At 45.7% G+C, this 16,168-nt stretch overlaps 1 protein-coding gene across 1 annotated transcript in view; it reads right to left on the bottom strand.

Annotated features, from left to right (window-relative positions):
* Window positions 1-5,986: 5,986 nt before the first annotated feature.
* SNX30 (sorting nexin family member 30) overlaps window positions 5,987-16,168 on the bottom strand; it is a 187,991-nt gene continuing 177,809 nt past the window's right edge. Inside the window, exon 9 of the mRNA XM_086949259.1 lies at window positions 5,987-6,957. Coding sequence (XP_086805385.1) covers window positions 6,898-6,957 — 60 coding nt within the window. The 3' untranslated portion in view covers window positions 5,987-6,897. The remainder of the gene's footprint in view (window positions 6,958-16,168) is intronic.

Genomic DNA, 16,168 nt, shown 5'->3' with positions numbered 1-16,168 from the left:
CTGCCCTTTTCTTGCAACAGCAAGTCCTCCCAGGGGCACCCTGCTTGGAGAACAGATGCTCAGGCCCAGAGTTATGGACACCATACTCTCTGTACCCAATCTGGGGCCATTGGGATGACTTGTGCCTGGTCATTTCTGGTATTTTTCAGAACTCAGGGCAGGACTCGTGTAGGAGGGAAGGTTGACCCAATTAGGGTCCAATACCCACCACTGCTGATCTTTGACTCTCCTCCAAGAACTGGATGTAGTCAGGTCCAATGGAGGTTGGTCCCACTGAATCTTCGGATCCCACTGCAGAGCCTGCATATGCCACCTGGCATGCTTGACCAGCAGGATGGAGGAGGCCATTGGTCCCAGCATCAGAGTCAACAGCACCGAAGTCCAGGAAAGAAGTTGATAGATAAGGATCATAGCCTGAATGTCTTAGACTCTCCTTTCCATGGAAAAGGCATAAAACCAAACTGAACAAAATGGCTCATGATGAATGTGAGCGTCTAAGTAGGAGTCAGGTGTGACTTCAGCATGTTGAAAGAGAAGTTGACGTTCGTCATCCGGAGGTGGTGGACGACTGCTTTGGGCGAGCCTGCCTCCAACAGCTAGTTATTAAGGTACGGAGAAGACTGGAACCCTAGTCCTCCAAAAATATGTTTCTATCATTGCCGTCGCTTTTGTGAACACCCGAGGTGTGAGGGCAGTGGAATCTGTGGCTCGCTGACCCTGACCTCTGTGGCGGTGGGCGCCGCAACTGCAAAACTGCTGTTCACCTTGGTGGGGCTGAATTGGTCGGAAGTATGGGTTACCTCTGCTGAAGCCGCAAAAGGAAAGGTAGGGCTGATGCAGTTGGCGGGGCAGATAAGCCTGAGGTACATATGGTAGCCCTGTTTTCCTTGAACTGTCCTGGGGCAGAATCTGCTTTGTCCCCAAACAGATGAGTTCAGTCAAAGGGCATGTCCATAAGGAATGACTGGACTTCGCCTAAAACCTTTATTTTTTTTTTAATCAGTAGACCACAGTCAGGCATGGTGGCGAATAGGGTAGGTGGTGCTAATGGCCTGGCTGATTGAACTGGTGGTGTCCAAGCCACAACAACTTGGCCACATCACAACTGTCCAAAATGGGCTGGTGAGGACAGGTTGCAGATCTCCTGCGGCATCTGGGAGGAATTGAGCCACAGATTCCCAAAGAGCATGAGAATAATGACCCACGAGGCAGCTGGCATTCACAGAACTAAGCTAGTGGAAGAATATACCCTATTTTCAAAGGTATAGGGGTTCATCTAACTTATAGATGCCTGCACCATCAAGCTTCATGGGGAGGAATGCTGAGATAAGAATGCAGGGTCAGCGGGGCAGGGCGGTGGAATCTTACAATCTGGCGATTGAAGAGGGGGGCCAGAGCAAGGTTTATTTATTTATTCATTTATTTATTCATTCAGAGTTTTATATAGCGCGAACAAGATCTTTACAGATATCAGAGCGCTTCACAGAAACAGGGGTGGGGATAGCATGACCAAGACCCCAAAAGAAAATCTCTAAGTGCGTTATTCAAGCAGGAGGGGCTCTGTGGACGTTTGCACCGACTGAAGCACTTTTGTCAAAACATTGGTTTTAAACTCCAAGGAAGAAAGCTGTTGGTCAAGAACTTTGGCTGTCCTACGCATGACAATTGCTTAAGAAGCGCTTTCCTCACTGGCAGGACCAGGGTGGTGTGAGGAGACCAGATTCATGGGAAGTCTCAAGGCCCTGGCCTCTTGAAGATCATCATATCAATTCTAGTGGCATGGTTGTCCAAATTCATCACCTGTATGGTAATCATTGTCCGAATCGATGCCAGATAAAGAATGCAAAGTATGAGTCCTTTCTTGTGGGGGGTGGCAAGTCCAGTGGTGGAGCTGGCACTGTTGTGGTGCCGACTCAGTCAGAGAGCATGATGGGTGAGCAAAAACCAATTAAGTGAGATGTATCAGCTCTCTTGAGGTGCATGAACTAAAATCAATGAACTGGATAAGTGCCCCCATTGCGATGCAGAAACCCATTTTCGTGAACACACGCAAGAGAAAAATTCTCTTATTGAAATAAAGGAACTCTCCAAGATGCCTGCTGTTTTAGAAATTCTGACACCAAACCACACAATGTATTGCATGTGTCCGAATTTCTTTTTGTCGTTTGAAGGATTAAGGACTCCCATTTTCTAACAGTAGTGAACCCCTTTATTAAAGTGGCCTGTTTAACAAAAACATATCTGCACATTTATTTAACGTGTTGGGAAGGTCACTTCCTTCTACATCGCTTTGTGCGCATAACACTCCAGAATGGAGTGAAAGGGGTGAGGTAGTTTAGGTCTTAGGACCCTGGTTGTTGGTGCCACCATGTATTTCACTTCCTGAGTGTTGTAACATGGGACAGGATCAAAGGGCAGGGATAACTTTGGGTCTTTGAACCCCGGTTGCTTGGGTTATCAAATACATCCCTTAATGATAGCTGTACATTGGGACTGTTGAAATGTGAGTTTACTAGGACCCTAGGAATCCATATATTGGTGTCATTATCTGCTACATCTTTTCCTGGTCAAGTCTAAGAAGGGGTTTTAGATTAGGTCAATTTTTTTTGTGTTACGGAAATAATGAGTAGTGGGAGCTGAAGTTCCACTAGAGTCAAAGTGGGTCCTGCTTAGAATTAGGGGAGAAGTGGCCTGGTCCAAATACGCAACCATCTGGCTTACGCCGGCAGCGGGAATCGCGAAGTGCAACATCACCAAGAGATGGGGAGCGCCGCTCCCCCCTCGGTAACAGAGTGTGAAAGGGATTTGGGTTGGTGTCAGAGAGAGGAAGAAACAGTGTATAAAAGCAGATGGTCTATCAAGAAATGGAGGAAAGTTTGGACACAATGGCATGTGTACAGGGGGTCGCTGGAGAGTCATGAATCAACTGCAGGGACTCGAGCTGTCAGTAGAAGGGCGGTCCCCTAGATATACGTCTTTGTCAACTGTATTCAGTTGTCCACCCCTTCCATTCCCATATGTTCCTACATGATGTAATTGAAATTTAACTGTGCATGCTATGACGGATATCATTGTATTGTCTCTTGAGCTTGTCTAATAAAAAAATAAAAAAAGTTAAATAAAAAAGTTGATTATGTCAATTTTTGTGTGCCTGTATTACAGGTGAGGGTGATGTTCCTTGTAGGTCATGGAGTCTGGGGTGCTATCACTTCCATGCCATGGAATCAGTTCCAACTTAGGATTCAGGGGATGACATTAGTGCAGGGTCAGGGGAATTGGTTAAGTTTCTTCCTAGTCAGGAGGCCTGGGTGACGTCACTTCTGGCTGTAATAGGACTTCCAGTCCATGGGCAGTGGCTGGCTTCACGTCCGGGCAACAGGGCCAGGAAGTGATGTCATTTCTGGAGCATGACCTCTGGGGTATGACCACCTGTCAGATGTCAGCCCTGCCCACTTTTTAGGTCTCGCCTAGCTAACGCAGCGCAAGCGCTGCTTCGCCTTGACAAGACTATTGTTGTCAGTTTAGTGCACGAAGGGAACAAAATATGTGCGCGCACGGACAGGCGATGTGCACGCGCATGGCGTCTCCTCTCTGCCTCGCATGCTCCCACCGCGGGCTTGATTACACGCGCTTGTTTTCCATTGCAACACGCACGCGTAGGGACCGGAGATATGCACACGCACTTTAACGCGGAGACAGCTTGTTTTCAATTTTCTCTGTGTTCTATCTCTGTCTGTTTTCTTCCCTCTGGGGGAAATTTCACTTTTCTGTCTGATCAGGTTTTATTGTCTCAGTTTGAACTTTCCGAAGACAGTTTGTGCCTCTTTGTCCCTGGTTTGCGCAGGTTTTGCGCCTCTCTATACTTTGTTTCTCTTATTCAAACTTTTATTTGCAGCCTGCGTGCCCTCCCCGCAAAGGCCCCTGGAGCAACTGGTCACTTGTTTTACGGGCAGCCAGCAGATCAGATGCAAGCTGACAGCACTTGTGAGCGTTCCTTCCTGGAGCACAGGTCTCCCCGCACCTGGAGCATGAAGGCTTCTTGTGCAGTTTAAGGTTACAGCCGCCGAGCGCACACTCGTCAGATTCTGATCTCAGCTGGAGGAGGACATGAATTTTGTCAGTGGGCGATCATGGGGGACGCCTTGGAAGGTGTCCATTCCTCCGAGGCTCTCCTGAGCGGAGCCTAGAGTTCTGGAGGTTAGAGGGTTGGGTTTGCGCATCTCCAGGCCCATTATGTTCCTTGAGTAAGGTGCTGGTCTGCCAGTCAGTGCACCACATCTCTCCTCTCCAGAGGCGTGTTAAACCCAGCAGAAGGGGGAGGGCTATGAATGGCCCCCTCTCTGGGGACCTTGGCCGTGCTTGGAGTTCAGCTCCGTGGGCGTCCCTCACATACCCTCCAGGACGTGTTCAGCAAGAGTCGAAGATACTCTTAAGTCGGCGCCTCACTGAAAGTCGGGCCAGCAGGGCATGTCTGTTGTTTCTGAGGACTAAAGGGGATAACCCGAAAGAAAATCTGACTCATACGGTAAGCAGAGGACGTGCTTTCTTTAAGCGATGACTTTGTCTTTACATACAGGTGCATCTGGGAGGCGCCAGGGCTGCAGATTCAGCAAGACTCTTGGAGCAGGAACTGAAATAAACAGATGTACATGTCCGGTCAGAGTCGAGGATACCTCACGGGGTGTGCTTTCAGGCAAGGAGTGACCTCGCCACAAGGGCCCTCTATGATGCGAGTAGTTGGTCCACGCCGAGCCTCCCCAAATGCGCCAAACCCGAGTACTAAAGGGCTGCACGTTTGTATCTTGAGCAGGTCGTATTTACAGCTCAAACAGAAGTTCCGGACAAGTAGATTCTCATAAACACTATAGTGCTGGGAATCTACTTGTATGAACAGTTTGGAGAAATAGAAGTAAGAAGAATGCAGAAGCGAATAAACTGTGTAGTTTTAAAAAGTGATAGATAATGTGGTGGTGAACCCCAACTATTGGAGGTCATGAAACAGAAGCAGCTTATAATAAACAAGCATTTGCAATGTTATAGGTCTCGCATGTACGTGAGTTTGAGCAATTTGCATTGTAAATTACAATGTCTTTTATATATGATTTGGTTTTCAATACAAATAAAAGGCATTGTCATTTGCAATGCCAGTAGCTAAAAATCTCACAAATGCAAGACCTATTGCATTGCAAATGCTTGTTACTTTGAAGTTACCCCTTCATGCTAATTACGACTATAACTGCAAGAACTAGACCATTTAATCATAGCTCAATTCTCCTGGTATAGGAAAACATGCCCTACATGGAAGAAGTCATGTTGGAAAAACAAGTGGCCATTTGACCACACAAGGTCGTTAATTCAGTCTCCTCTGCTAAATAATACACTATCTTTAACACAGAACATTTGACCTACCAATCTACATCCTTACCTTGACTTTTCATTTGCCCCTTCTAATCTCCTGATTAACAAGGGAGGCTAAACAATTCTTCCGTTTCGGTCAGTGCTAAAGAAAGGCATTGAGAAGATGGAGGCAGCGATTAAGAAATCTTTAAGAAAGCATTGAACAAATCGCTAGCGCACACAATGGCGAATAGGCACTTTTTACCCTTGCCTGGTAATGACCATTTTGATTGCCTCAGCAATAGCAACTGAAATGCAAAATGTGTAATTTAAGGCACTGTGAAGAACCATAGTAAGGGAAAGCATGAAGCTTGACAGAATAAGGCGGGCTTCCCACAGTGGACTGCAAGGCCTTATATAGGTCTTATATCAAACGTGTGCCACAATTGGATTAATGCTGCATTTTTTGGCTCCTTTAACAGCACTTCAAGTGCATGGAAAAATAAGACGCAGAAAAACAGATTGCAGCAGGTTTACCCATAATGATGGAGGAGAAAAAACGTGCTTGGAAACTAGAACAAGGAAAAGCTCACACACCTAAGACATTTACTTCAAGTACAGAAAAACTATTTAAAGAAAGTCAAGGGACTTTCATGTCATGTTCATTTTTATTTTAAAAAAGGTTCATCGTAGAGACATTTATTACAAATAAGACTCTGTATAGACTTTCAAAAAGATTAACAAAATTCTATTAGCAAGGTGTTCCCTTGATACAGTTCTCATAAGGCTCCCAGAGTATACAAATTTTGCGTCCTCATTTGCTCTCTTAGTTTTTTTTGGTCACATTCTGTAAATATATATTTATCTTTTTTACAGGATTCAAAAGGCTTCATATCACCGACAAGAAATGGATGCACTTTTTTTCCCCACCAAGAATGCATACTTCATGCCAACACATATTACAAGAGTGCACGCCTGTCACATAGTGCTTCTTCTCAGAAGACCATGGCCAAGCATGTCCTCCACACAAGCTTCAACACAAACTCATCACCAAGCATTTGCAGGTGATTATGAAAATAGTGTTTCTTTCTCCTCCACTTGCAGACATTAAATAAGGGATCGGGTAAGGTGGTGTGACAAACACTTAAATTTCTTTGCAATAAACTGTTACTCAATGGATAGGTAAGGGTAGGAGGAGGGTCACCTGGAGGTGTTCTTAGTTCAAGAAGTTCTTTTAGCATTATAGTTGTGAGATCCCAGCGACAAGGGCATGTGTGATTTACCATGAGAATATATAAAATTTCCCTCTGTGTTCCGTAAAGCGGCGTTGATCGCTCCATAGAAGGATAAGCAAGAACCGCTGGCAGCCGACAAGTGCGAAGTGACATCAGTTAAGAAGGTGTAAACAACTAAAATAGATGTTTCAATGAATCTGCTCCAAGTCTGAGTTGGGGTTTGCCGCTCATTTTCGTTAATCACACATTGCTGGGTAGGCGGATTCCAGTACGTCTATAGTGGTACTGTGCACGTAAAACTGTCTGTACGCGAGGAGAGGACCTCTCATTTTGCATCCTGCTTATCTTGTAGTAGTGGTATTATAGACTCCCACGCCGTAAGGCACTGCAAGAGAAAAGGTTATAACAGTTATGCGTCATTTTAAGTGGGATGAGACACAGCAAACCAGAAAGAGGTGGAATAGAAGTATGAAAAATACACACTTGATAGGCACCAGATCTTGTAGAAGGGGACAGAGAAGTTAGGACCCCAAAGTATAGAGAAATACAGAAAGTGAAAGAGAAAGCAAACAATCTGAAGAGGACTGTAGCAGCCATGGTTTATGTAAGAGTTAAATTAAGTTTACAAAGTCTGGCATGGGTGCATGTATACACAGGTATTCATAAGTACAGTAGTAGAGAGATGGAAACTGCTGGAGATTAAGAAAACAATATATTTTAGTAATACCATAACAATTTCTAAGTGCTCCAAGTTTCAGGTATACTAATGTGTCAAGTATATTAATGTGGAAACTGTCCAGTAAGGGTAAGACATATTTATTTCCAAAGACAAATGATTAAAAAGACTTTTGAAATGCAAGCAAGGAGGGGTATCCCTCCTACTGATGCTGAATTAAACACTGCCCGAAGCACGTAATGAGAAAAATTAAACACATGCACTAATAATAAGGTAATTTACCAGTAATCTCCATTACACAGTTGTTTCTTTCTCATTACAGTATTTACCAAAATTAGGTGCCTCAAACTCTTTTTACAAGACCCTGTGCCCTTGAACCCGCAAAGGGGGAACACATTACACTATTAGTCTCTGTGTATATCCGACACCGAAGTACCTAGTTGTGTCTTGCGCACCTCTGAAGGAAGGTTGGGGAATACGCTGTTTGACTAGGAAAACAACCTCAGAGCAAACCATACAAGGCTTACAGACTGCACGAGACTCAAGAGCTGTTCACAATGCATTGCGAATTACAGAACACCGCTGTAGATGAAATGGAGGGTAGTAAACCAGTACTCCTTTAAGGCATGGACAAAGTTGGCAATTGCCCAGGGCCACACCATCATGGGCCACATGGTGAAGTAATCCAGACAGTCAGAAGTTTGACTTGAAAAGGTTATGGGTTGGCCTACTTTATGGCCAGAACCATTCAAACATGGCTGCCATGGGATATTACACAAGCACAAACAAGGGGTGGCCATCTTGGAATTTTTGTTAATGAAGATTACCAAACCAATCCAATATGGCTGATCAGGTTAACAACATTGAATTCTTCTTTTTGGACTTTGAAAAACCATAAAAAATGTTTTTTTAAACAATAAAACTAATTCCAATGTGTTTTCAGGAATGGTGGTGTTCTTGTAATGATTTTTGTTCTACTTAATTATTAACTCACCTTTCCAAGGTGATGGACGCCCTCTTGGAAAGGTGAATAAAAGAAAAAATAAGTAATGTGCCTGAACAGAAGTGAGCTGCTCTGAAGCAATGTGCAAGTGCTGGACTTTTGCAAAAACAGTTTTAAAAAAATTAAATAACGTAAGTAGCAATGGATGGATAGGGAAGTGAGTGGCCAAGGAGCAGCTGATAAGGCCTTTAAAAAAGAATTTGTATACAAAGAACTAAAAAGAAATGGCCTAGGGTTGGTAAAAGGGGATGAGAAAGCAACAAACAAGTAAGGAGTGGTGGGAAGGAGTAGGGTGGAAGGGTGTGAGGCAGAGGAAAGCCAATCATTCCTGTGGAGTGTGAAAAAACAAATTATAAAATAGTTACCTGATTTTACCAGTGGAAGGATACAAATCATCCAGTCAAAACGTTGGTTAAGAAAAAAACTAATCTCACTCCATGGGCAGGACAAACACAAGAACAGGGAGGACAGCCCTGGAATAAGGAGCACTGAAGTGAGATCAACAACAAAGCCATCCAGTCATGAGGAAAGGGCCGACCCAACTCCACTGTATGTATTGAATCGTGCACACACATCAGAAAACTAAAGCTAAAGTATATAAGCAAGACCAAAAAAGTGCTACTTTCTTCTCTGTGGCATCAATTTTTCATATCCCTTGTCAGTGCTCCCTCCCCAGTGCTACTGGGCTACCTGCTAACTGTGAAACAGTCAATCATGCAATAGAATGGAGATGAAAAAACAAATACAAACAGCCAACAGAAACATAGTGAGACTGAAATACTCCTGTAGGCTGTGTCAAATTGTTATTAACATTGTTTCAAGCCAAAGAGGGAAGATTAATGGTCATTGGCTAAATGAAGATGACCAATGCTCCCTTAAGCACCTGTAGAACACAATATGTTTGACATGAATAGCACACGCATTACACAGGTCAAACCTAAAAACACATTTCTGTCTTACGTAATAGTAGCATTTATTTTAAACTTCATTCTCTGTTATGGAGAGCTAGGGAGGCAGGATGAGTTGGATTGCAACTCTGAACGGAGTATCTTATTCTGGAAGTACCGTTCTCTATCCTTTCCACCTCATCACTTTACCTTACACTCTATACTTCTCTCTTGTCTGTCTCTCTCTGAATCTCTCTAACATCTCTTTCTACATCAACCCTCTCTACCTCACCTCTTGGTGTAACCTACCCCTATCCATCTCTGATCATCGCCCCGCCCATCTACATATTTCTCTACCTCTTTCGCTACCTACATCTTTTATCTACGTTCTTGCATCTTTCTTTCCTGGCTTCCTCAACATTATCATTCCACCTTACATTTCTCCCTACTGACAACAAACGCCTACCTCGCTGCAGAATCTTACTTCAGGTTGTCCAGTCAACTCCGAGGTTACTCTGGCCAAAAAAGCAGAATATGGAGAGAAAGCATTTGCAAGACAGAATCTGTCAGTTTCAATAGGAAGGTGCTGAAGGCCCTTTAGGACACATGCCGGGCAGGAACAAGCCCTTTTTGGGTCAACTAATGACAAAAATAACCTACAAATTACTGGACATCAAAGACTCCAGATCATCCAGATTACCCCTAGTCTAGAAAAGACATGAAATGTGATCCACTGTAGCCCAAGGGTAGAAACCACCAACCTCTGAGCCACACAACCCAAAGGAAAACCTGAAGGATCAACGGAGGATCATATTTAGGGCCGTAATACATCTTAGCTGGAAAACTGCCTGGTATTCCTCCCACAACTGGAACCACCATAACGTTCGGCACTGGTAGTTCTGGGAATGGTGGTGGGAGGAGGTTCGAAAGACAGCATGATACTAGTTGAATATGAGGGTCTCTTGAGAAATGGATACTTACTGGGGAAAATCAAGAATTCCACACCCGATTTCTGTGGCAATTCCCCATTTCCTGTTATTTCACCCAGACATTCCACCTCATTTCAGCAGGCGAAGTGTCTAGGTGAAACAGTACAACCAGTTGTTCACATAGGACTTGTGGCCCTGATTTGGGCCTGGAACTTCTGTTGCCTGCCATATCAGAATTAATGGCCACTCATAATAATAACCCTAATGGTTAAAGGCCTCTTGTAAAACACCAATACTGAAAAGCATAAGGATGGGCAGAATCATTAAAACATGGACGCCATGGGATGATATGCAAGAACAAACAAGGGGTGGCCATCCTGGAATTTTACATCAACGGAATCGCCTCATCAAAGTCTTGGGAATCAGAATTTGTGCAGTACATCCCCAATACAAGGAGCAGTGTTATTTATGTTTCTCAGCATCCTAAGTCCCAACCTCTGTATTGCCTCTCAAAAGTGAAGGTGAATGAATCATGACTCAAGATACACTCTCCAACATAAGCCTCATTCAGATACAGCTGCTTACATGGCCACTTTTCAGGGTCAGAAGGCATCCCTTTTGTCTCAGAACATAACCAGCTTGTGCACGATTGCTTAGTTGCCCACGGGGTCATGGGCTGGACTGAGCCTTTGTCCACTTAGTGATAGGCTGATACACTGTGGTCATGGCCAATCCCAAACAACAATGCCTTATTTTGATGAACACATTGGATGCTACTTTTCCATCAAAATAAAAGCACATGGAGCACGGCATGTAAATGAATAATGTTGATGCTACTTGCGACTAGCCCTAGACGGAAATAGTCCGATCCTTTACAGGGCTTTCCAGCAGGGCCGGCCTTAGGCATGTGCAAGCTGTGCACCTGCACAGGGCCACCAAATCCCAGGGGCCACCACATCAATATAAATCCTTAATATAATAATCCTCTGAGGATGGATACATATTTGTGTGGGGGCCCCTGGCAGGGATTTGGTGGCCTCTGGCTCTATACAACTTCGAAACACCATGACCCCTCCCCCCCTCTTCACTGGCTTCCGCGCTCCGCCCCACGCGGACCCCCTCTTCCGGGGCCGCCTACCTACGCTCCCTGCCCAGGGCCACCATGAACCTAGAGCCGCCCCTGTTTCCAGGCAGACACTGGGGAAGCCTTTCGCACAGATTCAGTGTTAACCATCTCTCTCGTCATGTCGCTGAAGGTCGCAGTTCAACTACATTTACGTGAATGGACGTCTGCATGAGTTTGTCCGAAAAAAGGCAAGCCTATTTTCTGCTATCAAAAGATTTCTTGATGTCGGAGGCTAGCATAGCTGTACCTCGTCTGGACCACAGGAGTGATGCAAGTCCTTTGATCCTCCTCGGATGCTAAATTTGATAACATTTGTTACTCATTTTCACTACGAAAAAGGGATTACAGAAGAGTCCTCAATGAAAGGGACTCTTTTTTAACGATCATGTGAATCTCAGCGCTAATCAAGGGATCCATAAGTGATTTAGTGCGTTCTTCGTGGATCAAAACACCAGTTGTAACTCTTTCTGTTGAATACAGAAGCAAACGACCCTCAAATGATTAACATTCCATGCACACAGCAAAATGTCATGCACACTGCATTAGATGTTTTTTACTTCACCTTAGATTAATCATGTGTTTTTTTTAAGCAGGACATATTTTATATGTTGAACTTTTTGCTTGCATTTATTTTTCAGAGGTGACATGAAGTTCCTTGATCAACAGGTTTGACCCTTGGTCAAACAAGGATTGACCCCAAAAAAATCATTAATCTACTTATGATTTTTTGTTAAATTTCACAATCTGTCCCTTTGCTAACGCCTTCACTTGCATATCCGCTCCAATGTTTGCAAGCTGTCTGCTTGCCAAAATTGACTTGGAGTTCTTTGACGCCAAAAAGTGTTGCAATGGATTTCTCTGGGTTCCAAGCCTCAGCGTTTGAGAACAGGAACCGCTATGAAGCAGTGCTCATTCTATGCTGGTAACACTGTGCCAGGCAAAAAGGAAACACGGTTTTCACTGATACAGAGTTGCAGCTGCAGTTTTCAGAAGTTGCTCGGGAGAGACAGAAATGCTGAGTCAAATTTTAAAAAGCCTTACACAGCCCTATACACATAAGAACATGCATATGGGCTTAAATCTTTTGCAGGGAAGTACCAGGTAAGCCATATGCATGGGCTCTTTTTTTTGCATTCCAACAGTACGTGTCCTTCGCGGGGCATGATCTCCACATTGGTTTCTTCTGGCTCACTTGATCCACATATCCTGAAGGAGCACCAGAGCATCCTATGAGAATTCAAGAGGGCAGGAGCAAGGGGAAGATGACTTGTCTGATTTCTCAGTGTTTGTTTCTGGGCTCTACTGTGATAAGAGAATAAATATTTACCAGCATACAACCGCTTGTATACTGATCTGCTCCAAGGGAGACCCGTAGGGTCTGAGATATCAACTCTGCTCTCTGTGCAAGCGCTTATGTCACCGACGCTGCAAAAGACTGAGGTACATCTCTGTCAGCACATGTGGCTTCCTGAATGGTTAAGGGAGCAGCCCGCCTTCTGTGAGCCAATGACGGAGCAATCAAAAGGCAGACTCAGAAGACTCGTGTCCATACTGATGGCTCATCCAGCCAGGAACATGAGGAACCCTTGGAAAGAAGCCGTCTGCCAAGAAAGACTTGATCCAGAAGGGCATGGGGTACCTGTTCCTCTTTTATGTCCCACAGGAGCGGGGGAAATGGGGGCAGAGGACAATTTAACAAAATATTTTCTATAACAAAGAGTTTAAAAGCCACAGTTCCAACGTATTGAGTTCATGAAGGAGGGAGCTCCTATTTAAGAAAATATATAAGAGATATAGTGTATGTCCATTGCAGCATTAACAAATGTATCATTTAGCAAATGCAAAGAGTTTAATGCAAAGATGTTAGTGCCACTTCTGAGTTGATCTAATTCGGCAACCCCATGTTAGCTAGCACCCTTCCTTAAAGGTCACTAAGTCGCCAAGCAAATCACTTGCAGCATGAACTGAATTAAACGGGTGGGTAAATGTGTCATAACAAAAGGAAAAAGCCAAAACCGAGGAAAAAGTGAGGGTTATCCTCAGATCCTGTCAGGTTTTGACAATCTCGACACTGGTACATTTGCCTCAGCTGATTGACCCTATCGTAGCACCACGAGGACAGAGCAGGCACCGGGCAATTGGGGAAAAATCATTGATGGCGTCTCAAACACTACTGCACTCCTTCAGGGAAGCTCACGTAAAGGGCAGAAGAGCACCAAAAAGTTCAGATTCAGGAAAGACCCTGTAGAAAAAGCCTTTTTAGCTGCCCAGGTTGACTATGGGCTCAGAGAAGACTCATCCAACCAGACCTCCTGGTAAAAAGTCTTCCATTACAGAACAACAGACACTAAGAAAAGGCTTCCCAGTACTATGACTGCCATCTAGAAATGAGACCAAGAGCAAACAAGCATTTACAATGCAATGGTTTTGCCTTTGTTAAAGTTAGAGCTATTGGCATTGCTCTTGACATTATTTTTATTTATGTTTTTTTAACATAAATAAATGGCATTGTCATTTACAATGCCACTAGCTTTATCTATCGCAAATGACACACACAAACACACACAGAGCCGCCCCACACACCCCCCCACACAGAGCCCCGCACACACAGCCCCCCACACACACAGCCACACAGAGCCCCCCACACACACAGCCACACAGAGCCCTCCACACACACAGCCACACAAAGCTTCCTACACACACAGCCACACAGAGCCCTCCACACACACCAACACAGCACAAGCAGGCAACAGGGGCAGACGGAGGCACAAGCAGGCAACAGGGGCAGACGGAGGCACAAGCAGGCAACAGGGGCACACAGAGGCACAAGCAGGCAACAGGGGCCCACAGAGGCACAAGCAGGCAACAGGGGCCCACAGAGGCACAAGCAGGCAACAGGGGCACACAGAGGCACAAGCAGACAACAGGGGCACACAGAGGCACAAGCGGGCAACAGGGGCACAAGGAGGCACAAGCGGGCAACAGGGGCACAAGCAGGCAACAGGGGCACGAAAACGGAGGCACAAGCAGGCAACAGGGGCAGGTGGAGAAAACACAATTTTCAACAGCCCACTTGGCTCTGCAACAGTTGCCTTTGAAAAGCAATACGGCGTAATGGGCATGATCAAATCCCGTCCCCTGCATAAAAAAAACAACAGCCTGAGGCGACTGCTAACACAGATGTAGTACAAGGCATTACACGGCAAGGGTGCTGCTGCCGGCAATTATCCTGGCATTTAAACAAATCTCTCTCTCTCACACACAGAGCCGCCCCACACACACCCCCACACAGAGCCCCGCACACACAGCCACACAGAGCCCCCCACACACACAGCCACACAGAGCCCTCCACACACACAGCCACACAAAGCTTCCTACACACACAGCCACACAGAGCCCTCCACACACACCAACACAGCACAAGCAGGCAACAGGGGCAGGCGGAGGCACAAGCAGGCAACAGGGGCAGACGGAGGCACAAGCAGGCAACAGGGGCACACAGAGGCACAAGCAGGCAAAAGGGGCACACAGAGGCACAAGCAGGCAACAGGGGCACACAGAGGCACAAGCAGGCAACAGGGGCACACAGAGGCACAAGCAGGCAACAGGGGCACACAGAGGCACAAGCAGGCAACAGGGGCACACAGAGGCACAAGCAGAGCACAAGCAGGCAATGTCTACACGAGGCTGGAAAAAATAATTACAAATAATTTACATACAGGCAAATTTAAAATAAAGACATTTTTGATGAGAAGTTGCTGCCTTCGTGAATAACTGCGATTCCTGCTTTCAAGTGCATGAAACACTTATACTTCCAAAATGGCTTTCTCGTCTGGGTAGGTGCAGAATAATGTGCGCCTATGCATGCCTTTATCGTCCCTTTTCTATATCTATGCTTACTGTACTGAACTGTACAGTACAGCTGCAGCTCCATCCGGGTAATTTTCTTCCCCTGGGCAGCAAACGAAACGGCGGCAGCAGAGGCTACATCCGGGTACTCGCTGGCTACAGGTTAGTGCACCGAGTGGGTCCATGCTGGTGCTTCAGCCCGCGAGACGCTCTTCCGTAGTCACTACCAGAGGAATGAGCCGCGATGGGCAGGGAAAGGCCGCGACGAAAGGAAGGGGCGCGTGAACGTTCAAATCCTGCCCAGCGGGGCCTCGTCGCTCGTCCCCCGGGGGTGAGAAGACACGGGCGGAAATGACATTCCAGTCAGCGCCGAGAGGCCAACCGCCATTTTCACAGGCAGAGGGGAAGCCATGCGCAAGGCAGGGCGTAGAGGAGGAAGGGTGCTATTAGGCGGGGTAGAGCCCTGTGCAGGCAGATTAGCGGGGGGACTTTACTGCCGGAGGGCGGGCAGCCGCTGTCGGCCGGGGAGTGGGGTGGTGGAAGCTGTGCTCTCTGTCAGTCAGTATGGAGAGAAGAGGTGCGGCCGCTGACTCACCGGGGACGATGAAACGCTCTGCCTTCGGGTATGGAGGAGGAGAAGCTGCCGCCGAGGGAAAAATCTGCAGTTCAAGTTCAAGGGTTTTCATGCAACATAGTCTTATTTAAGTGAGGGCAGTTCAGAGGGGAATAGTTTGGCATGCTGTCTGTTGCATTATATGCTGCTTGCTTTTTTTAGTTTTCGCCATTCCTCCACATTAGATTTTGGCATGTAACCCTTTCGACTTTCTATAGAAAATGTTTCCTCTAGCGTGGAAGTCTAAACCTTCGTAGCTTAAAGATATTCATCTTGATCATGACATTGACAATACCTCATGCTCAATGCATGGAATAATGGTTGGCTGTCGGTATCAAGCCGGCATTTGAATGCATCGGCATTTTTAGAATGCATCGTAAAATCAACACATCTCGTGCAGTCATTTCTGTATCCGATAGCCCGAAAACTCGATCGACAATGGCTGCAGGCATACTAAAATCACCATTTATTTATTGATTCCATCCGCATGATGACATTTTCCTATTGTATTTT

The sequence above is a fragment of the Lissotriton vulgaris genome, unplaced genomic scaffold (genome assembly GCF_964263255.1).
Source record: "Lissotriton vulgaris unplaced genomic scaffold, aLisVul1.2 SCAFFOLD_1734, whole genome shotgun sequence".
Taxonomy (NCBI): Eukaryota; Metazoa; Chordata; class Amphibia; order Caudata; family Salamandridae; genus Lissotriton; species Lissotriton vulgaris.
This window is presented reverse-complemented; position numbering and strand designations above follow the sequence as displayed.